This window comes from Zootoca vivipara, chromosome 4, assembly GCF_965207765.1.
Source record: "Zootoca vivipara chromosome 4, rZooViv2.hap1.1, whole genome shotgun sequence".
In the NCBI taxonomy this organism is placed as follows: Eukaryota; Metazoa; Chordata; class Lepidosauria; order Squamata; family Lacertidae; genus Zootoca; species Zootoca vivipara.
In genome coordinates, this window is record NC_142587.1 from 61,972,832 (window position 1) to 61,998,203 (window position 25,372).

A 25,372-nucleotide genomic window follows, 5' to 3' on the forward strand; every position below is an offset into this window, starting at 1 on the left:
ATGAATACAATGGAAAAATCATATAACTCAAGCCTGAAAACACTAGTACCTGTTCTCTTTATCAGTGCAGCATCGCATCCTGAGTTCAGCTCTTAAAGTAACTGTTAGCTTTGGAGATTGTTAGATTTGTAGGTGATTGCTTTCATGATCAATGTTCATTTTCTTTTATATCTATATATTATTTATGTGAGCTATTGGGGAATAAGGTTGTAGTTTTATCTAGTTTTCTATTTATTATTTATATAGAACCATCAAAAGTATTGCTGATTTTAGATTGCATTCTTAGATTGCATTATTTTATTGTTTGAGCAGGGGTTTATGAGATTTTATGTTATTGGGTTGTTGCTTTCTAAAAAAAATTGATTACTTTGTTAGGAAGGCAGAATAAATATATGAAATAAATAAATGATATAAAAGCCATTTTCCAAGGTTCTGCCATACTTTAGAAATGAAACCTAGGATTTAACTATACTGTATAGCTAAGACAGCCTTTATTCTCAAGGGCTACCATTGACTATGACTCAATTGAGTGGAGTCCAACTCTTCCATGTGTTCTAGACCCTGAGGCCACCAGGGAAGAGCAAGCTTATCCTTTATCCCAGAGACATCCTTCAACGTACTTCTTGTTTAGTTGTAATTCCCTCTTATGGAACAGTAATGCGCTCTCTGACTGCCAATGGACCATAAAACATCTTGCCCATTTTTGTTCACCATTCAATAGTAGAAAGTTTCCTATTACGTAGCAGCACAGTAACATGGCTATCTTGGATATCTTTGTGTTTGTCTGGCCCAAAGTCTTAAGAACCAAGGAGTGATCCTGTCCTTGCCCGGTGAATGTAAATCAGGGGTATTATTTCATAGTAAAATTAGAAATAGTTACTTTATAGTAAAAAAAATAACACATTTGAAATCATGTGTGCATTATCTTCTACTCCTTATATTCGCTAGCATGTTGAAGCATTGTAGAATTGGTATTTAAAAGTTGTATTTTCTTTGTGTAAAGGTTATGATGCAATTTGTGGCTTTAGACTTGAAAGACAACACGTGCTGCGCAGTAAGAAAATCCCTAGTCCAGATCAAAAGGATTCATTAGGTGTTTAGCTTCTTAGTCTTCTAAAGCTCATGGACAAATATTAAGCTAGAAAGATGTGCTTAAAAGCAGCACCTTCACTCCCTATTTGAAAATTCTTATTCTCATTCACTTCACAGAGTATCATACAGTGAATACAGGAAGCAGACTGCAATGCTTTGATCATGCTACTATCTTGTTTGATTAGTGTTTTCATACTATGGAGTGCATCAGCAGGAGGCAGGTTGCTCTCTGGGGCTTTCTAACAGGCAAAGTAGGAAGCAGAAATGATTTGAGACCATTTAAGATCAATCACTTTCTTCCATCACCTAAGTCTTTTTTTTAAAAAAAAAAAGGCACAAATGGATTGACACCTGATAAGAGAAAAGATTGGCCAATACTTTTGCCTATTTTCTCCAGTTTATAAGAAGCAAAACAGAAAGACCCGTTAGTGGTCTAGTTAGTTACTTAGCAACTTACTTGGGCATAGTCTATAGCTCAGCTAAGACCTTCTACCTCTCTTGTGGTTAGAATCATAGAATCGTAGAATCATAGAATCGTAGAGTTGGAAGAGACCACAAGGGCCATCCAGTCCAACCCCCTGCCAAGCAGGAAACACCATCAAAGTATTCCTGACACATGGCTGTCAAACCTCCGCTTAAAGACCTCCAAAACATTGCCCAGAGTGGTGGGGGAAACTCAGCCAGATGGGCAGGGTATGAATAAATAATAATAATAATAACAAAGAAGGAGACTCCAACAGCAAATTCCAATGCCGAACAGCTCTTACTGTCAGGAAGTTCTTCCTAATGTTTAGGTGGAATCTTCTTTCTTGCAGCTTGAATCCATTGCTCTGTGTCCGCTTCTCTGGAGAAGCAGAAAACAACCTTTCTCCCTCCTCTATATGACATCCTTTTATATATTTGAACATGGCTAACACATCACCCCTCAACTGGTGGTCTGCATGACCCACCCAGAGGGTCCATGGCACCATTCATATACCTAAAACTACCATAGCGATACCAAAAATTTCAAAAGTAGGGGGTCCATGGCTTGGCTTTTGAAAAGCAGGGGGTCTGCAGAACCACTGTGCTAAGCTATCCATCTGAGACGTTGCCTACTAGTTGAAGACTGAAGAACCTTAAATGGCCTTGACCTGAAATCTAGCACATACCGGTAGTTCCCGTCTTTTTTCTGTTCACACCTCATGCATTGCCTGTGCTGATGAACAGTCGCTGTGATTATTACATCCCTAGTGGAAAGGGTTACTCAAGTTCCAGGATACTGTCTCTGTAGATCCCATTCTGATGGTCTATGACTAGGGGGACTCCCAGTTGACAGAACAGGGCTTAGTGTTGAGATATAATTTTACTCTAACCCCTCTGCAGCTCACACCCTGAACTAGGTGTCTGCTTATCCTCCTATGTTCCAGAGTCCTGGTCACTTCTTGAAGTTGGCAATAAAATATTTTATTTTCTATGGATTTAGAAACACAAGTAATATTTTTAAATGTATCAAATTTATCAGTACTGTTACTTATGATTTTGCTTTCACCAATTGAATTCTTCCATCTTAGATTGTCAAATATTTATAGATATTAATAGGAGAGCCATGTTATTCTTTAAAGTCTTTAGGGTCACTTACTTGACAGAAATAGTAATTTGTATGTTACACAATAGGCTAGAAATATATAATTAAAACTTAGCTGAAACGTTTAGCTCTGCTTCACCCAAAAAAGCCCACAAATGGTTGTGACAAGGAGAAACAGAGATAAACAACAACACATTTTCTTGCAGTGGCAGAAAATCTAAAACTTTCTGTACCAAGGGCACTTGCTGCACCAAGCAGTGGCAGTCATTTTTCTAAAACAAACAAACAAACAAACACTGCATTGTTGGACACTGACAGAAGAAAGAGGCTCATTCCACCCTGAACTCTCTCCTCCCGACAGTGCCCCTGAAATTATGATATTTTCTGATGTAGCAAAATTCAAAACCCTCAGGGAAATCCACTGCTCCTGCCACCACCAACACTTATCTGACCACTTGAGCTGATTGTTACTTAGAATTTTACTTGTCCCTAAGAACTGAGCCAAAAACACTGTCCAGCTCCTGCAGCTTGCAGAACAGCATTTTCAGCTTAATACTATGACACAGTCATTATGATTTAGTCTGGAGAATAAATAAAGCATTGCTTGAATGTTTTTCCTTCTTTGACAATAGAGCTGCGTGTCTAATATTGGCTGGAACACAACAGTAATAAGACAAATTGCATTCCCTTCTAATGTGTTTAGATCTTAACTGCTTGAGGATAAACACAGGAAGCATACTATTTTTATACTTTTGATTTGTATTATCTTTCTAATTACACCCTGGACTATAACAATTAGGTGCATTTGGTAATATTTGAAGGAATTAATCCAGGTTTTACAGATAAGTGAATCAGCCTGTACAATCTTCCATTTATGGATTAATTCCACACTCCTTTTTTAAAAGTATTGACTCAATGAAATGTGCTTGTGAGTAATTCCTTCCTATCAGACTCATTAAATGAAATTATTACTTTCAATAAGCTAAATTGCTTTCCCCCCATATGCATCTTCCCACTAGTAATATTAGAATGTTGTTGTTGTCCTTTAGTATTCATGTCATGCAAAGTTTCTTTCTTAAATAATTGAGGAGTTCAAACTAATACCGTTGAAGTCGTTCATATCTACTCAATGACATTTTAAGCTGAGTTTCTATGGCAGCTATATGAAGTGTATACAAAATTACACTTTTTCCCAAAGGGCAAACATAATTATTTATGCTATGTTTTAGTCTGCTGCTAAAAAGTTAATGGGTATATGTGTCTGTTGAGGGTTGTGAAGATAAACTCTAGAAAGAAACAGTGATCTGCTTGTTAAAGTAAAAAATGAAACAAAAAACAAAGGGGCTATTGGATTCTAAGAGAATGTGTATTCAGCATCCTGATAATGCCTAGCTTATAGACTTAAGATCCCACTTTTGGACTTGGAATGTGTTCGTTGGGGTTATAAATGCAGGGGAGTTGATTGAAAACTGAACCCAGATAAATTTCAAGTAAGAATGATTGAAATCCTTGGATATTATTCCAGTTGTTCTGGTCATTCCCATTTCTACCGTAGCTCTTCAATGGATCCATTGCTCTGCCTGAACCATAGCTGCCAAGTTTTCCCTTTTCTCGCGAGGAAGCCTATTCAGCATAAGGGAAAATCCCTGTAAAAAAGGGATAACTTGGCAGCTATGGCCTGAACTTTTGCATGGCAGTGGGCACAGGCTTTTCAAATTGCTGTGAGAAGTCTGGCCATTTGTTTGCAAGTTTAACTATTTCTTTCTGAATTTGAACATCATTCCCTTCTTTGTATTGTTTTACATAATTGACAGTATGGTTGAAAATGACCTTGCTTCCTAAACTGCTCAAAATTCTTCATTATGAATGTTAATATCAAATATTATCTGATGCAGTTTCAATCCTTGACTATTCCCTGAGTATTTGATATCAGTAGCTGATGACAGTTAATGATACTTGATTTGATTATTTGATATATTGAGCCTCACAATCACTCATTGGCAATTGGAAGTGTATCCTCATGTAAGTAATCATGTTTACCTTCTTTTATAAAGTGAGTTTGGATTGTCTGAGTAGTAGATTATCATGCAATTATCACTGCATTAACTAGATAATTGTCTAGTTAAATTGAGGTAAATAAGTTGAGGTGAATTACAGAGCCATTGAATATGCTTTTCACAGCATGCCACACATCTCTTTTGATGCAGGGCAGGATTTCTTGGGAAGCAGTCTGTAGTCCTGTTGACTGATTACTCAGATGTAGGGTGTTATTGTGATTACTTTGGAGTGAGGGTTTGATTTCAGCTCTGCTAATAGTCCCCTCATCTCTCATGTAGGTATTTAAGCATGATCAGGAAACCCTGTTGTCCAAATGTCCTAATAATATGAATTCTTGACAACTACAGTCTCTTTCAACAACTGTAGATTAGGTGGCAGGCAACTGGTCAAAATGGCCTGGCAGGCCTAATTAGACCCTCAAGGTAGATGTTCTCTACCCCTGTAACTAGATACTGCATTTCAACTACAGTATGTACTTTTTAAAATAAAAATAAAAATGTTACCTTACTGCTTTTTAGTAAATAGGGATTGTTATAAATATCAAGGTAATCCTTCTGTTTAGTTGTTTTTCTCACAGATTTTTTCATGTTTGTTTATGTGTGTTTTAATAGGATTATTAGTTGTGAAAAAGCAGAGCTCCGGTAGCATCAGCCTGCTTTTCAATATTTGAAAAATAAATTCTTCAATAGCAATGTTTGAATTTTTCCCCCTTTATATGGGTTGTCAGGGAGCCAACCAGCAATGAATCACATGAAATAAGTGAAGACAGAAGACAGTGTCATGAGCAAGCTGCGGAGCGATGTTTTTTACAGGGCGGCTTGGGAAGCGCTGTTGCCCTGCCACCCTGTAAAAAGCCTCGCTCTGCACCTTACTCGATCACCTGCACGGCACACACTTTGCTTCTTCCTGCTCGGGCGGAGGCGAGGGGCAGGCCAGGGAGGGGTGTCAGCGGTTGCCACTGATGCCCCTCTCTGGCTCACCCCTTGCCTCCGCCTGAGCAGGAAGAAGCAAAGCGTGCGCCAGCCGAGCAAGTGAGAAAGCAGCCAGCTGCCAAGTGAGGCTTTTTACCGGGGGGCGTCTGGCTGCTCACTCACAGGTGGGGCACCGAGTGTCAACCCCTTCCAGGGTGGCACCCGGGGCCGACCTCCCCCATCACCCCCCTTGCTACGCCCCTGGGCTGTCCACTTGAGTATAGAGTACAATATTGCATGTATTTAAGATGCCACAAGACTGTTGTTTTCAAAAGCGTCTCATGGCTGGAACAACAAAGATTTTTTTTTACCATGTGCCAAAAGCATATTCCCACATCCCAGCTGTAATGGTGGTCTAATGCTGAGATGGGAAACAGTCACTTAATTCAAATAGCATATGTCCTATGTGAAGCAACCTGTTTTCATGTATCACTGTTATTGTGAACAAACAACATGCAGAGGAAGATGCAACAGATGAACCCCCCTTACCTGAATTTCACTGGAGTATAATCTTGAAGAAATGGGAATAGCTTAAGTAAGCTAAAGTTGTTAGGTACTTCTAGACATTTTTTTTTTGAATAAAAACAGGCACAAACCTATTTCCTCTAAGCTGTTTGGAAGGGCATATCCACATACATTTGTGTATGAAATAATCTCCTAAAAATAAAGTATGGTACTATTTTTCCGTAGAATTGTAGAATTGGAAGGTACCATGAGGGTCATCTTGTCCAACCCCCTGCAAGCAGGAATTTTTACACAACGTGGGGTTTCACCCACAGCCCTGTGTTTAAGAGTCTCATGCTCTACCAGTTGAGCTATCCTAGTCTCTGATTTCTCAAAACTTTTTAAAGTAAACTCTTTAAAATAGGCACATTTAAAGCTGTATTTGGGCTCACCTGTATCATACTTTATTCCATATGGCTAAATAATGATTCGTTTATCTCCTTTAGCTATTATCTCTTTCTTGTGTTCTTCAGACAGATGATGGAGTGGTCTGGATTAATTAAATGAAAAACACAAGTGCATAAAATTCATTAAAGGCAAGTTAATGAAGTGGACAAATGTACTTCAGAACTTGACTAATGTGTGTCACTACTAATGGAGCTTAATATAATGTAATGATCTGATTTACCTGAGGTGCACATTTCTTTTGGCTCCCATAACAGCCAGTGGCAGTTTGCCCTTAAGATGTGTGCTGAGATGTCACCCCAGTATGTAGAGGCATGAATCCATTATTGAAAATTTCAATTTAAAAAATAATTGCAGGCATTCACCAAGAAGACAAATTGAACTGAACCAGGTGTGGAAGTGGACTTGTGTTTCTGAGTAATGTGTATATTGTAGCTGATATCCTACCTCTCAGGTGTTAAAAGTTTGTTCATTTGTTTACTCCACCTTTAGTTGCTCATGTTAGCAATACATATTCATTAAATGTATTGCTGGTGACAATATGGAAGCTTCAAACAGCCACTTCAGATACATGCAGGACAATACTTAGGTATATCCCTTTGTTCTTGGCATGCCCAGTGACATCATTTCCATTTTCCAACTAAATGGTGAGTTTCTCCCCACCCACTGTTATTGCTTCATTACAACTACTTATGAAACTCCTCTCCATTTCAACAGAAGTTTGCCATATAGGACTGAAGCCAGAAGGGGAGATGTCATTGTGGAGAAGCACAGCTCCAAACCTTCATTGGCCACAAATAAATAGTATTGTTCTCTAGATCCACACCAATATTAACAGTAGGATAGTGCACTGGATTTGGTCTAATCCCAAATCGAATCAAACTGATTTGTGGCCTATCTGCATCTACTTGCACCAGCTACAAATCACTACAGAGCAGATTAGGTTGTCCTGAATTGATTTGTAGCTATTTGTGCCAATTTGTGGCTCAAAATGGTGTCTCAGAAAACAAGACAGTCTACAAACTGTTGCAATTATTAATTATGACACCAGATATCAGGGTGGGGACAGGTGTGGATGTGGAGATGAAGGAGGGCTAGAATGATCTCATCCCACCCAACACTCTCCAGTCATATCCTTGGGAGTAAAGTTGTGAACTCATAAAACACAAAAGTCTTCTTTAAGTTCTGTAAGTGTTTCATCATGCGAAAGGCTGGACTAGATGAATCCCAAGCCGGAATTAAGATTGCTGGAAGAAATATCAACAACCTCAGATATGCAGATGACACAACCTTGATGGCAGAAAGCGAGGAGGAATTAAAGAACCTTTTAATGAGGGTGAAAGAGGAGAGCGCAAAATATGGTCTGAAGCTCAACATCAAAAAAACCAAGATCATGGCCACTGGTCCCATCACCTCCTGGCAAATAGAAGGGGAAGAAATGGAGGCAGTGAGAGATTTTACTTTCTTGGGTTCCTTGATCACTGCAGATGGTGACAGCAGTCACGAAATTAAAAGACGCCTGCTTCTTGGGAGAAAAGCAATGACAAACCTAGACAGCATCTTAAAAAGCAGAGACATCACCTTGCCGACAAAGGTCCGTATAGTTAAAGCTATGGTTTTCCCAGTAGTGATGTATGGAAGTGAGAGTTGGACCATAAAGAAGGCTGATCGCCGAAGAATTGATGCTTTTGAATTATGGTGCTGGAGGAGACTCTTGAGAGTCCCATGGACTGCAAGAAGATCAAACCTATCCATTCTTAAGGAAATCAGCCCTGAGTGCTCCCTGGAAGGACAGATCGTGAAGCTGAGGCTCCAATACTTTGGCCACCTCATGAGAAGAGAAGAATCCTTGGAAAAGACCCTGATGTTGGGAAAGATTGAGGGCACTAGGAGAAGGGGACGACAGAGGACAAGATGGTTGGACAGTGTTCTCGAAGCTACGAACATGAGTTTGACCAAACTGCGGGAGGCAGTGCAAGACAGGAGTGCCTGGCGTGCTCTGGTCCATGGGGTCACGAAGAGTCGGACACGACTAAACGACTAAACAACAACAACAAAGTGTTTGGTAGAGTTGTGTGACATTTGCTTAGCTTGTGTTTGTTTGTTTCCTTTCCCAGTCAATCCCAGTCTCATCCTTTAAAAAATGTACCGTATCTTAGAATGTTTCCCCATATTTTGGCTCTAGTTTTTAGGTAAGGTTTATTTATAGCTCTGTTGTTCGTGTGTCTGCCTTTATTAGTACTTAGTCTTGTGTGCATATGTGTTGTAAGTGCATTGTACACAGTTCAATACACTATTGCTATTATAGCAGTTTGATTATTATAATGATGACAATTTTAATTTGCTAAGCAGCTGCCAGTCAACAAGAAATTCAGACCTTGTCATGTTCCCTTGTCATGGGGCAGCAATGGAGGTAATTTTATCCAAATCAGATGCTAGCTTCAGAAGAGTACTTCCTCAATACTGCAGCACAAAGGAGAGAAGGTTACCTAATCTGATCCCATTAATTATCTGCTGTTGAGATTTACAAACTGCACATTGGATGCAAAGACACATTCAATGCCATATATAGTTTAGCCTCCAAAGGGGCTCTTAAACACTGGTCAGAACGGGTGCCAAAGTGCACAGGAACCACAATAGCTCCAGAATATTAATTTACAAAATTTTATCTACATTAAGTCATTAATTAATTGAGAAGGCTTTCTAACCAACCTTTTAATCAATTGCTTACATGATTGTATCACTTTAGTCTGCAAACTGGTATTATAACATTCTAATATTGCCTGATATCACATAGAAAAATATGTGCATGGACACGAAAAAGGAATTTTGGAGAGGAGGCTAGCTTGAATCTTTCCCCATAATATACTCATTTATTTTAATTTGTGCTGTGGATGGATATTTGATTACTTATTTTTTAAAATAGCCTGCCAGTCTGATACTTAAACATCACTCACTGGGACTTTAATAAATTAAATATAAAATCTAAAATAAAACTACCAGATCAGTAAAATACAGTAAAGGCAGGCATAAGAAAGAGAAACAATAAAGGTGCCATTCAACTCTGCTTTACTCAGAATACACCTACTGAACCTAATATACTTAATTTAGTCATATTAAATTAGGTGTATTCTTTCATTTCAGTGGATGGGAATCAACTAAGTTGTTGCATGCTCAGAATGATATTCACTCATAGTAGGGAGTATCAGTGCAAACTTCTCCATAGTCAGGATATTTCTCTTTATTTTTTTCTGACTTCTTTATCCAAGGCACTGTGTTCTTAACATGATAAAAATGTAGAAAATACCTGTGTGCATATTTTCATTAACAGGATCTTTTGTAGAAATTTAATAACCTGAAATATAAACTATTGGTTCTGTTGTGCCTGCTTTCATAAATTCCTCTAAGATTATAACTTTCATTTTGCTTTGCTTTGTTTCTCCATTTTTTGCTGGTGCATGGAAAATAAAAACATAAGCCCTAAATCTGGTGTCCAAGATATGACATGAAGAACAATGTATAGTTTTGAGCCCTGAAGGTCGGCAACTGTGATATTATTTATTAGGGAACCTGAACATGAATGATCAGCATAGCAAAAGAGTATAATCCCAGGCAAAGGTGAAAACAACTCATGAAATATTAGATACTGTACACATTGGTAAGTGACAGTTTGCCATAAGAAATAAAGTAGGTTGCCTACTTATAGCAAATGGACTGACACCAAAGCCATAAGAAAATAATATAAAACCTTGAGTTGTCTGTATTGCATATAATACAAAACACCATGTGTCTTGAATACAAAACAGGTTTCCATTGGACTGTACACAAAGTGCCAATATCACCACTATACAGATTTTTTTTGCAGCTATGACCTTGAAAATGCTTAAGCTATTCTATCAGAGAACAGAAGCAACAGACAGGGATTATGTCAACAGCATTAATGCAACACTAAGGACATCATCATTTATTGAACCTACATTCTTTCAAATACTTAGCATCCTGTGGTGATTATTTTAAAAATAGAATGTTTCAGTTCAGTTTTTCTGATTTATAGATTGAACTTTGGGGTAAATTAAGCATGCTTGTAGACCATCACTGGCCTACTTATACTGATGATGTTCTGATTTCAGCAGTTAGCATAATTTGAGAAGACTGTGAAAGTTTAGCAGTATGAGGTCTGTTGTTTGCTTTGGCTATAAGTTGCCCAACAACCTAAAAAATGCAGAAGCTGTCAGAATATCAGAATAAATGTATACCAGAATATTCAATGACTGATTCTAGTATAGATATTGATAGAGTAAGATTCAGGCTGGATCCAGACACATCAAAGAAGCATTTTCAGTTTAAAGTGTTGTAAATGTAAACAAGGAAAACAGGTAGAGGAAAACGGGACTCCACATCGCCATCTAGTGGCACAGTGTTATATCGCATATAGAACACATATAAATCTTTACCAGTCTAGCTTAGACCTAACATTTAAATCATAAACCATGTCTACTCAGAAGTAAGTCCTTTTTAATCCGATGGAGTTTACTCCTGGTAAGTGGAGTTAGGATTGTATCTTAAAACTCCAATGGAAAAATGAATGTAAAATATGTAAACTATATGTTAAACACAGAAAACTTATATAAACTCCCCCTGAGAGTCATAGCACATCATCAAGATCCATCATTCTCAGTGGCATTCGCTATGTGGATTTCAATGTATGCAGTGCCAGGTTCTCTGCACAGTAAATCACCTGTTTTAGGAGGCAGAAGTTACTTTCTAAAAGGATGAACAAGCACTTCATAGGCACTCATAACACAAAACCCTTTGTAAATGTTTGTTTTTCTTAATTTTGAATTTTCTTGTGTGGTTTTTAAAGGATATATATGGGTTTGTGCTTAAAAACCTTCATGGAAATGAGATACAGTGAACTTTACTCTCATCCCATTACAAACTAGCCTGACAGGTTTTTGCCTTCAGTGCATCCCGAGCTTTGAACTAGGTTTCAAATTATAGTTTGGAGGCAAAGTATACTTCACTGAGTTTGGACACCACAATAAACTATGGTTTGTTCAAACCAGGAACACTCTCTCTCTCTCTCTCTCTCTCTCTCTCTCTCTCTCTGTGTGTGTGTGTGTGTGTGTGTATGCATGCATGCGTGAGAGGCGGGGAATTGGTGGACTTTAGAGTGCATGAACACAAGATTAATTTATTGACCACAGTCTTTAGAGCTTGGTCCCACATTTTGTTGTGCAAAAGGTGAATAACATAGCATTGGACACTAAGTCACCCAGTACATTGCTTCTTACAGTGCAGTGCTGTAAAAATGGCTTTGGGTCAGAGAGACCCAGCACCTTGTAGTCTATAATAATGACCAACCAAGTAGCCCTCAGATCCTAATGCTTCTGCATCTTAAGGCTGTAAGTGTAGTAGGCAATGTGATATTGGAAGGTTGGGACTCTGCCACTTAATGAATATATATTAAACTTTCTTAGTGTTGCAAGTTTGCAGGGGCAAGGATCCCCTAAAATTCCATGTGCCAAGTTACTATTATAATTAATTTTAAAAAATTATACACCACCCTAGATCTGTAGATTTTCCCATATCTTATCGAATTAATAAATGTGGAGTTTGATCAATGGATTTAGCAAAGCCTTTAAAAAAAGTAAAAAAAAAAAAAGTCAAGCCAGATTGTTTTAGAGAAGTGCCATCAGAAAACAAAGGCAGCTGATAACAGTCATTACCCTGACAAAAAGTAATACATTCAGCCTCAGACATAGAAGGGGGATGGAGTTTCTCCTCCATCTGTGTGCTAGTTAGCAAAACACAAAAACAGAGTTGGAGGTACCAGGATACCAGGGTGTGATGTCACCATAGGAAGAAATTAGTCCTTTTAAACTGAGGGGTTTTTTGAGCAACGGTTTTGAGAAAGCAGAGGCCAGAACTCCATGCATGCTGGCTAGGAGAAACTGCACTAAGACCAGATGGGCATAACTACTTTGGACCAAAGTTTGCTGAAGCTATGAGGGAAGCAACGAGAAACACTATTGTGCTTTGAGCCCCAAAACACCTCCCCAGGGGAAATAAAAACAAGGTGACACAGAATTAAATTTAAAGGTTTATGGGCAAATTGTGGCCATAACTTTATTGAAAATTACACAAATGTGACTGGTATTGGCTTAGGCATTGGTATCAAACTATATCTGGCTCCTGACCACCCCACAGGAAGCCTGGAAGGGTAAACAACCAGCAGGGGGATCTCCATCAATGTGAATTGACTGTTGCTCACCCCTGGAGTCCCCGGGTCCTGCTATGGCCCTTAACCCTCTCGGGCTTCGGACAAGACCCTGGCCCCCAGATTCCTTTAACGGAATACCCTTTAATTGGAGGGGCAGGCGATGGCCGGACCTCCCCTCCACACATTCCCTTTAACCAGTGCCTAACTGCCTAACCTTACAAAGTTGTGACAATTGCTAAGGAGTAGACAAAAACCAAGTGGCCACAGCCAATCTGCCACAATGGAACAAATTCCTACTCAGCCCATGTTCCCAAACAGACGACTAACTGAAGTCCAAAGCAAGGCCATAGATGACCTGATCAATGGGTGGGCGGGCGGGTGTTTGGCAGCGCAAAGCAAGATAAATTCCCCATGTCGTGCTGCCGCGTATATAAACCCCCAACCCCTAAACTTTGCCACATTGCCTATTGTCTAATGCCATAGTCATACCATGGCTCCACCGTCCGGGGGCAGGGAAAGCCCCCCCCCCAGGCTGGTTGGGGAGAATGTTCCAGGGCCGAGCATAACATGACCCCTCTGTTAAGAGGATCCACCTTGTGGTGTGATGTTTTGCATTCCATTCAAAACAGGTTTCAGTTATGTGTAAAATAAGCCATATTTCATAAAGACATTCGTCTCTGCTGTGTCTCATTCCATATATATATACGGTATATATGGGGCACACTTGTGATTAATCCAACTGAACATGAGCTGGAGGTGTTTTTTTTAGAGTGCCACAGTTTTGTTTTGTTTTGTTGAAATAGAATATTTTTCTCCATCTTAACAAACTTAGTCACATTTTCCTCTCCTGTTAATTAAATTTTAAAAAACTGGCCCATGGCAGGAAAGAATATAACTCTCTGAAGTTGAGTTCGTAGTACATATGTGTGTTTTAGTATGGCACAGTGAGACAGAAAACAGTTTTGCCTTGTTCAAAGATAATCTTCTGTGCTTTTCGATGTTTAATTAAAGGGCTTATAAGAAATGATGATAGGTAAACCTGCAGGTCTTTACTTAAGCAATTTCATCTACTGAAATCCCCATTATTTGATGACAGGGTTTTCCCTTAAGCAATACTTTCATCATCTTTATTTCCTCTTTTCCTTCAACCTACCCTGTCTTTTAATTATCAGAAGGACTATTTCCTTCCTTTAAGGAATGTGAGGAAATCTAATTAGAAATGATAGTTTACAATAGTTGGTTGTCAGCACTCATTGATGCACAAATCTCTATCTTCATAGTCTGCTCCTTTTTCCCTTAAAGAATAATCAAAAGCTGTAATTTGTTGAAATGTTAAATATAGAACATATTTTCATTTTAGTCTCTTAATTGCATGTGTAAATGTGCATATGTATGCTAGTGAACATAATAAAATGAAATCCAGACTGAATTATTATAAAATGTACCATCAGCTCCCTTGATGGACCATCAAATTCTGCAATATCACATTTGTTCCATTTTTGCCTGAAATATTCTTAGTAGAATTTTGTAGAAAGCACAATCTGTAACAGAATCCAGGTGCATAGCCTAGATTAGAATTAACTGCATGTTGGTGAAGACAGCACTTTGTGCTTCATAGAAGTCACATAGTCTCAAATTCAAATTAAAGAACCAAGAACTTGCTTTGAATGGTACACTAAAAGTGCAGTCCTAAAGAAAGTAGGGGTGTGGATTGGATTTGGATGAATCTTGAGGCAAAATGGGACGGCTCAAAGGCATTTTGGATTTGTCAGAGGTGAAGTAGGAACTGTGCAAGGCAGCATAAGTTGGAGCAGGGACCCCTGAAGAGCTTCCTGAGACCTCAGCAAGCCACATATCAAAATAATTCTGGAGACACATCTGCTGAAAGCAAAAGTAATGTCTCTATGTTTACTGTATTTCATAACCCCAGTGTGAGAAGATGGAGAAGGTAGAACAAACACCAGAACAGGTAGGGGTCATGGAGGAAGAGCTTCATTGTGACAGACCTGTCTAGCTTGTAATCAGTGTTTTGGGGGACAGAGCAGTTTTGCAACAGCAAACATAAAGTCCTGGTAGTTCAGACCAAATGCCCACCTTGTCAAGCATCCTGTTCTCACAGTGAACAACCAGATGAATGTTGGAAACCTAAAGCTGAACATGAACATGAACAGAATATTTTGGGTCTTCAATTCAGGGAAGCTTAAGAGATGAAACCAGGATGGATAAGAGCGTGGGGAAACTGATGGGTTTAGAATCAGAAGGAATTGTTTTTATTTGTAAAACAAATATATTTTAGTTCAGACTATTTGCCCACAAAATACTTGAGTGTTTCCATTTTCACTCAACCCAAAACTGTAACAGTTTCCTTGAAGGAAAATTGCTGCTATTATTCTGAAATTTGGTAGGATTTTTATCATTAAGAGGAACAAACTTACCTGCAAAATTCATCCAATTCTGCCCCCAATTTTTAGAAGTGACCAGCAAAAAATCGGGACCTCTTAATCTGCAAATTGCCAGGTTTTATCCGCTTTGGAGGAGCTAGTCTGTCTGCAAATTTAATCCACTTAGTCTCATTTTAATTTCCCAACAGAGAATAGAGGTAGGATGGAACAGAGACTTGGATACATCTGCAAAATTCTGCAGCCTCCAGATTCTTCTAAGCGGAATTAGGTTGTTTTATGAAACATAAAAATTGGGGTCTTATTGTCGGTGCATACCGTTAATTGAAAGGATTTTTTAAAAAGAAAAAGAAGAAAGATGAAGTTACCACTACTCACTCTCAGGGCCAATATTTCCAAACAGAGGAAGAACTTTGATACCTATTATTTACTTACAAATGGCTGTGTGAAAGTATAAGTAGGCTGGAGTTTGTATGCTTGTTTTGTGTAAGAAGAAACTGAAGCAGAATGTCCCAGTCACATGGAGAAGGGCCTGCATGAAGCGTTTGACCATTCTCCATTTACAAGAGAGTAGCACATACCTTGGGTTCCTTGATCACTGCAGATGGTGACAGCAGTCACGAAATTAAAAGACGCCTGCTTCTTGGGAGAAAAGCAATGACAAACCTAGACAGCATCTTAAAAAGCAGAGACATCACCTTGCCGACAAAGGTCCGTATAGTTAAAGCTATGGTTTTCCCAGTAGTGATGTATGGAAGTGAGAGTTGGACCATAAAGAAGGCTGATCGCCGAAAAATTGATGCTTTTGAATTATGGTGCTGGAGGAGACTCTTGAGAGTCCCATGGACTGCAAGAAGATCAAACCTATCCATTCTTAAGGAAATCAGCCCTGAGTGCTCCCTGGAAGGACAGATCCTGAAGCTGAGGCTCCAATACTTTGGCCACCTCATGAGAAGAGAAGAATCCTTGGAAAAGACCCTGATGTTGGGAAAGATTGAGGGCACTAGGAGAAGGGGACGACAGAGGACAAGATGGTTGGACAGTGTTCTCGAAGCTACGAACATGAGTTTGACCAAACTGCGGGAGGCAGTGCAAGACAGGAGTGCCTGGCGTGCTCTGGTCCATGGGGTCACGAAGAGTCGGACACGACTAAACGACTAAACAACAACAACAGCACATACCTAATATTATTTAATTAGATTTTACTTTTAGTTAACACCTGTCATATTTAGCTGTTGGGCAGAAAGTCCTTTCCAAGCAGAAATTAATGACTTTTGATAAGTCATTGGCCAACCACAAGTCATTGTCACTGGCCATGAGTAATGGCCAATGGTTGTACTGTATCAGCAGGACCTTAGATTTGCTTGGGATTCTGTCACTGAAAATTGTTTTCTTTAAAGTGCATAAATTGTGTTTTATATATTGTTCGTCATTTTTGTGTGGCAAACCTAATAATATGATTAGAATTGTTCAATAATCTTCTGTCTCTGGGCTTCATTCATTTCTGATTCATTGTGCCTATTATTAAACCCAGCTGTTGATGTTTTTGAATAAACATATTTCTGAATTACTTCTACATTGTGTTCCTTTAATAACTCCACTTCCGAATTATCATGGGTTGCTCCCAATGTACTTTTAGATAATTAAAGCCTCTCTTTATGTCTATCCAAGTTGTCTCTTTTATTTCCCAGAACACAAGGATGTGATTTCATTTATGTTGCTCTTGGGGTCTAAAGTTGATAATCATTTTTCAACATCTGCCCTAATCAGTGTCTTCTGCTATAGATGTTACACATCCTTTTTCCCTTGACTTATTTCATTAACATTCAAATTCTCAGTCATGTGTTATCTTCCTCTTCCATGGGTTATCCCCCGCTGGATTCTTATACAGTGTGCACATTTGCTTTCAATTTGTCTTAATTTCTCCGGCACACAGTAACAATTTTCACCTTCATGACTTGTTTACAATTATCATTTGCATAAGAATGTGTCCATAACAAAGCTAAATATACTCTGAAATTTTAAATGAATATTTGCTAACTTAACAACAAGTACACAAAGTATTTCACTGTGCGACACAGAGTTTATTCAGATGATATTTCGGGTCTTCAATTCAAGAGTCATTTTCTCCCCTAATCCCTTTATCATAGGTTGGGCAGAAAAATCTAATAAGGATTACCCTGTTGGGTTGCATTCTGCTCCAGTGAAGGATACCAGTGGATCTTTAAAATGTCTGTGGTGTCATCCATTATATACTTAACTTATGCTTTGCTTTGAACTTTTTTTTAATGCTACCTATTAATTGTTTAGTCAGGAGTATCTATTTCATGGCAGCAGTCAGTAGCAGCCAGTGTTGTGGGGCAGAGCTACCCTTCTGACACTAGCATCACCGCAGCTTGCTTAGATGGCATTGGGACAGGGTGAAAGCCATGATGGCACGTGGTTTCCCCCATTTTATCATCACAGTTGTAGGTTAGACAGAAAAGTAGTGATTAGCCAAGGTCACAAAGTATTGTTCTTGGCCAAAATGTTAATTTAAACCCAAGTCTTCTTGTTCCAAGTCTGAAACACTATTCACTACAACATCCTTACTTTATTTGGCATAGCTTTGAATAGCTGGTGTATTAAAAATAGCTGGTGTATTATCATTTTGGAATGATACAGTATATTATATTACATTTGCAGATTGTGTTGTTGTTGTTGCTGCTGCTGCTGCTGCTTCTGCTTCTGCTGTCGAATAATATACCAGGCCTTTCTTGGTGCATTTCTTCTCAAGTACTTCACTAGATTACTTGGTAACATACAATGCCAAGTCTATTGTCAGATTTTATTTTGTTTTATTTGCACTTCACTTCAAAATACTGTATGAGAACCAGTCTTTTACTTTTATTCAGCCTTTGACTGAATTTTAAGATATCTTTTCAGTTGAGCCTGACTGGAAAATTATGTAACTCATTTGAATAAGCAAATTGACATAAAAAAGAACTACGTTTATGACTAACAGTGGCTTTCACTCTGCACACTAAGGCTTTCAAAGGGAATAGGCTACTTGGATTGGCATCTGCAGTCTCATGAATTATTTAGTTAGCATTGCATAAGCATCTATTTGAAAGAGTGGATGATGAGGTTTTGAGGATGAAAATTACGTTGTACTTTCATGTTTGTGTTGCCTAACACTATTTAGGCCATGTCTCCCTATGAAGACTTGTCTCTTCTCTAAGGGATTCTGTTAAACATACATGTGTTTAATAAAAAGGGACTTGCTTGTTCAGTGTCCCCCCCACCCCACCCCCCAGTTTTTGGCTTGCTTCCTACAAAAGGAACAGAACCACATATTTATATACACTCCCAATGCAAAACATGCGTATGGCGAGCATGCTGGTATAATTTAATGTACTACCCCAAGATAGCAACAATTGCATCTGGTTAAATACCACAGAGCATATGTTCACAGCTGCAGATGGCTGCAAATAGCTGTATTTTGGCCTCACTCCCACAATCACGTTTCTCCTTGAATTTTGCCCTTTAGATATGATTATTATTGTTATTATTTTCAAATCACATTCTGTGTCTGATATACAAGCAACAGGATGGCATTTTAGAATGATACTTCTGTCTAAAATAATGAGCTAAGTTAAATAGCACCTATTAATATTTCCATTGTGTGTTCTTTTGTAATGGAGTTTGATGCTTCTGTGTGGTTTAGTTTACTTCAAATCATTTTCATGGTTAGAAGAATGGGGAAATGCCACATCCTGTCAGAGTTGCCAAGAAACAAGTTAGAGCTGTCAACAGTAATTCATTCATCTGCATTTTAAAGCAAGTCTTCAGCGTTTCTCTCCACCCTTAAATGAATGAATAGCTGCTGTTGTGCTGTGGGAGAGTTGATTCAGTCCTCTATTGTGAATGCCATACAGGAATAGAGAAAATAACATTTACACAGGGAGTTTAAGACATTATGAAGGTTTTGACTATGCAGTGAATGTTTTGCTGTATAACTAGAAATTATTTAGCTTTTTAAAATGAAATCACTACTGCTATAGAAGATGGATTTCATATATATATATATATATATATATATATATATATATATATATCCCAAAATATGACTCCCTTTGCAGTAATGGAACCTCCGACATACCAACACGGCTACCTACCTATACACAGACTTTGTGTGCATCGAAGGACTTTACTACACAGCCAACTCTGTATAACTCAATTATTTCAGATCACGTGCAACTTTCTTTGGGGGGAAAGAAAAGGAAAGCAGTCAAGTGAGTTAAAAACAACAACAGTCTAGTGAATTAGAAAGTGAACCAAGGCAGGCCTGCTTTTGTATTCTAAAGATAAATGGCAAAACATTGCAAATAGAACTAGTGCACTTGGCAGTGAGACCAACTTAAAGTAAATCAAAAACTGACAAAAAGATTGTGGAATACAATTCTAATTGGTTTTCGGGGGGGGTGATCTGATAAATTGGAATAAGGATATATGAAAATTCAGAGGAAGGTTGGCGGTAAATGTAAAGTGAAAGCATTGTGTTGCATAAAATAAAAGACACAGTAAAATGGTCTGCAAACAGCCATCCATGCCTACTCAGTAGTACATCCAATTGCATTTATGGGAATTGGAAAGCAACTTCAAGGATGTAGAAAGGCTGCTTGGATGAGTTAAACCGACCACCTGTCTCCTTGATCCTTGGCTCATAAAAGCGAGCTGGGAAGGGCTGGCCAATGGGCTCCATGGGGTGGTGATTGCTTCTCTCTATAAGGGAGATTTCCCAGACCTACTGAAATAGGTGGTTATTAAACTGCTTCTTAAAAAAACCATCTTTGGACCCGGCCAATATGGCCAACTATTGCCCAGTCTCAAGTCTTCCATTCTTGGACAAGGTGATTGAGTGGGTGGTCACTGAACAACTCCAAGTATGCCTGGAGAAGGCAGACCATTTGCATCCTTCCCAAGCAGGATTCAGGCCTCATCATGGGACTGAAACTGCTTTCGTTGTGCTGGTTGATGATCTCCGGCAGACTAGGGACAAAGGTGAAAGCTGTTTCCTAGTTCTGCTGGATCTCTCAGAGGCCTTTAATACCATCAACCATGACATCCTTCTGGACTGTCTAGAGGAGTTGGGAGCTGGGGGCACTGTTATACAGTGGTTCTGCTACTTCCTCCTGGGTCATGTCCAGAAAGTGGTGTTGGGGGGATGAGCGTTCAGATGACCCCTCTCACTTGTGGGGTGCCTCAGGGCTCTGTCCTCTCCCTCATGCTTTTTAACATCTAATTAATATATTAGTAATCCATAGTAATTTCAGTAACACAGTGATTCATAAAATGAAAGTGAAATTGCATCTAAGTATGCCAACCATTCAAATACACCTGTATACCTATGACATCAACCTGGCAATTTCATTATTTCATATTTTCAAATCTGTAATGGATACCATAACATCTGCACACAGCAGAAAAAAGATCGTTGCACAAACAGGATTCTAAGAACGCTAATGGGAAACATATTTTTTCTTTCTTTTTTAACAGTGGGAGAAATGTTTATAAATGTTCACAGTGAAAATGTCTCCTTGTTTATACATAATATGGGTGGAGCCCTGATGTAAATCAGCAATTTATGCAGCAAAAACATTTTTAATTACCATTTCTAGCTAATTAGATTGCTCTGTGAATTTTGACAGTTGAATTACAGTTTGACCAGCCCATCAATTGAAACATTTGCAAGTATTGAACATGACATTTATATGGCAGAGATGACAGTAATGTTCATTTAGACTGAATATGCAGAGAATTATAATTGGGCTAACAAGCCTTGTTACCTGGCCTAATTCCAGTTATATTTGCAATCTTTCTTTTGTGTTTCCTTTATTCATTGATAATGTCCGACATTCAGGTCAAGCGTTTTCAAAGCTTTATATTTTATCCTCTTTTTTGGACACAAACGTATACTCTGCATGTCATGACACAATTCACCAAGCATGACATTATGTTGACAGTATCATAATATCGCAGAACCCTATGCTGAACGTGCATTCAGGTTTCACAAAGAGAGGATTGTACTAAAGCACCATCCTTGCACTTACAATTATGTGGAAGGGTTTAGCTATAAGCAAGATGTATAGTGAAGCTGCAATCACATGCTCCTTCATCTGGAAGTAAGTCTCATTGAACTCAGTGGAGCTAACTTCTGAGTAAAGGATTATGGTATGAAAGGTTTGTAATCAAATAGCTCTGAAAGGGTCTTCTGTTGCTGCAGTGTTCATACTTTAGTAGCATTTCAATGCTGAAACACAGTCTAAATATACAGTTGTACTTCTGTTTCCACCATGTTACAGAAATGCTGCACTTTGAAAGCAAGTGACTTGTAATCCTGATTTTCCGGTAGAACCACTAATACTGTGACAAAAAAAAAATCCTGCATTTTAAAACACTGTTCATCAATCAATGAAAGTAGAAATAGCAGTTGAAAATTATCAAAGGGAATATATATATATATATATATATATATATATATATATATATATATATATATATATAAGGTAAAGGGACCCCTGACCATTAGGTCCAGTCGTGACCGACTCTGGGGTTGCGCGCTCATCTTGCATTATTGGCCGAGGGAGCCGGTGTATAGCTTCCAGGTCATGTGGCCAGCATGACAAAACCGCTTCTGGCAAACCAGAGCAGCACATGGAAACGCCGTTTACCTTCCCGCTGTAGCGGTTCCTATTTATCTACTTGCATTTTGATGTGCTTTCGAACTGCTAGGTTGGCAGGAGCTGGGACCGAGCAACGGGAGCTCACCCCGTCACAGGGATTCGAACCACTGACCTTCTGATCAGCAAGCCCTAGGCTCAGTGGTTTAACCACAGCGCCTATATATATATATATATATATATATATATATATATATATATATATGAAATTCCACCCAAGAAATTCTCATGAGTGGGGTACAAGTTTGTTTGTTTTTATGTAAATGCCTTACTTTTGTGTTGGCTGAGTGATGTTTGTGAATGTCCTTTCGTTCTGTATAGTCTCACCAGTGGTGCACAGTCTTCACTCTTTCCAGGTACGAGCATTTCAGTCAAAGCTCCAGGGAATAAATAAGGTCGTATTCAATGCAATACTTAGGCTAGCTCAAGGATTAGTGCTAGCACAGGGGGATTTTCCTGCACCTGTGCACCACACCATCCCATAATCTGCCCAGGAGAGTTGAGGGAAGCCCCAGAACAGATTTAGAAGATGTGTGGAGAAAGGAGAAAGGCAGAAACTTCCATTGTAGAAGGACAAATACTTGCGGTTGATGGAGTGATCACCTTAGTGCTATGTTGAATACAATCCATAATGAGATAAAACCTCCCAAGGGACTTTTTCAGATCAGGAACAGTGGGCAGCCAGGAAAGCTGCAGAGTGCTAGAGAAATGCTTACTGGAAAGAAAACACATCCATCATACTTGGCCTGCCCACAACAATAAGATTAGCTCAAAACCCCAAATCTGCCTAATTTCTAATGACATTTCATGCCCTAATAACGAAGCAGAAGAATGGAAGCCTCTTTTGCAGAGAAATAAAACATTTGAGACAGTAGAGGACAGGTTTAGCACAGCATCTACCATTAACACATAAGTGCCCTCATTCAGTGCTACTCAAATTGGTGGTCCGTGGACTAGTGCCAGTCCACAAACCATTGGCTGCCGGTCTGTGGTGACTCTACTACATGCCAGGTTAGGTGGGGTGCTTCAGGGACCAAAAAGGATATCAGTCCCTAACACATTGTGGGGTGGGAATTGCTATCCAGCACATAAGATGGTTTAAGATGGTTTCATTTAATGCAGGGCAGTCCACATACAAGCTGGTAGAATTTAGAGAAATTGTTCCTCAAAACATCACCTGGGACTACAGAAAAGAGCATGCTTGTAACAATAGGTTGAATCCATGCAGTGGCAGACCTTGAGGGTCTCAAATTTCAGTGGCACCCTATACTCCACCTGCCACTGATGCTGGGATACAAGAAATAGAAGTCTCTTAGGTCCCTACTGATCATGCAGTTCTATGTGATGAGAGCTTCATACAATTCTGACATAAGTTATGACAACACCACAGATACTATAAGCACTTTTCCTAGTGAATACAATGTTACTCATTATACAAAATAAATGCAATTCCTTGACCAAAGTGATAAGCCATAGGTTGGGTGCAGCATTAGGCCCCATTGGTGCATGTGAGAGAGTTGTTTTAGAGAAATTAAAAGACCACCTGAATATTTTATTTTATTTTATTGCCCTTTTCCCATAATGTCTGGGTATATGCCATGTGTGGCCCACCTTTCCAGAAAAAGCTCATTAGTCAAACCCACCATAGCTAACTGCTAAGTAAAAACAATCTATGACTTAAATCACCACCAAAAATAATCTTATTTAAGATATGGATGGGTTTTAGGGCTGAATAACTTTGATTTGAAGAATGAAATGTTATAATATTTTATGGATGTCAGCAGGTGTTCTCATAAATTCTACCCAAATACTTTTCTACAGGGGTATTACTAGGTACTTAAAGGACTAAGGAGATAGGCCTATTACAGAAATTTGGAAAACTAAGAGAGTGGGTGGCTAAAGTCTTTCCAGCACTGCATTTTGCAATGTGCACAGGCACCCTAGGAGCAAAGGATTTCTTCTTTTCCCTTTTAAAAAATATGGAGGAGAAGAAAATCTAAATAACCTGGAACTTGGACAATTGGGCCTGTTCCTAACGAATTGCCTGGTGGTCTATCATGTTTGAAACCTTACCATAATATGCACACTTTATTATTATTATTAATTTTATTAATAATTAAATGAAAGGAAGGAAACATTTGTTAAAGGAACCAGTGGATTCTGATCAATATAAAAGTTCGATTGAGGTACTACGGATCTTTACATCCTTAGATTTATTTTTTATTTTTTGTTTTACAAATTGTTTTGAAAGTGTTATTTGTGGCTAATAGTAAATGCCTCTGCCAACTGGCGTCGACAAGCATTTGAAAATACTGAATTTGTTTGTCTTGGCAAGGTGTAGGTCAGGAAAAATCATACCAGCTGATCTAAATAAGTAGGCCAGATACTTGAATTTGGGTTTTGTTACACTCGACTCAATAGTGAAACTTCTTTGTATTCTCAGTCAGAGCTTCTGACTAACCTATCTGTTCTCTTCTCCTCTTGCAATCTTTTCCTTGGTCCCAGTGGCTGCTACAAAGAGCAAAGCTAAAGGTGAGTTTTCACTTTCATTCTCGATTTACGCTGCATGGCTTTGCAGTACACATCCCACTGTGATTGCAATTAATTATGCAGATTAGATAGATCTGCATATATTTATTGAATTTGCATGCTTTGCTTGCAAAACTGAAGATGGGTATTTTTCATCATTTTGAAATTGAGCTATATAATTATTCACTGCGTCTTTATCTGAAAATAATTCAAAGTTCTCGTGAATTTCTGAACGACAAATCCTATCTCAAAATATAAAACTTCCTCTGTTTGAAAGAGATTGCTGCCAAGTTAGAATAATTAGATTGCAAAAAGAGCGTCAACTCTTGGTATCTATCTTATTTGTATTATCATGCAGTTTCTGAGCTGTTCGGTTTTTAACATCAATCAGACAGGACTGCACTGTTTGTCGAAGGCTTATTATTATTATTTTAAAAAAATCAAATAAATAAATCTGGATATCATCTGCATAAAAATGACACTGTGGATAATAATGGGGGGAAATGAAAGCCAGTAAAATTGTAGAAAGGATTGAAAAGCGTGAACCTAACACAAAAACTATGGCAAGCACCATTATTTCCAGGAATAATACGAAATAATCTTATAATATAATTCACTTGTGGTAGTGAGACTTTTCCATAAACAAAGCTTGCATCATCCTGATAGGGGTGGGGAGGGAGAAAAGGGAGGGAGTCTCCATAAAGGAGTAAGGGAGAGGTGTGTGTTTTTTGTTGTTGTTGTTGTTTTGTAATAAAGGGGATTCTCCCTTGATTAGACATGACAGCAGCCCATTTATGTGGCTAAGATGGTATTCTTGCACTACATCCAGATATTCAGTGACATCAGATGGGGACAGGCCCTCCCTGCATGCAAACCTCACATTGGGGGTGGAATTATGAGGT

The 25,372-nt window shown here is 38.7% G+C and overlaps 1 protein-coding gene across 4 annotated transcripts in view; it reads left to right on the forward strand.

Moving 5' to 3' along the window:
- CADM2 (cell adhesion molecule 2) overlaps positions 1 to 25,372 on the forward strand; it is a 370,367-nt gene that overhangs the window by 153,141 nt on the left and 191,854 nt on the right. For 2 of the 4 annotated variants that reach the window (XM_088667995.1, XM_088667996.1), the window contains exon 2: positions 24,447 to 24,473. The exons of the other annotated variants lie outside the window; for them this stretch is intronic. In XM_088667995.1, coding sequence (XP_088524121.1) covers positions 24,447 to 24,473 — 27 coding nt within the window. The remainder of the gene's footprint in view (positions 1 to 24,446; positions 24,474 to 25,372) is intronic. 4 annotated transcript variants of the gene reach the window in all.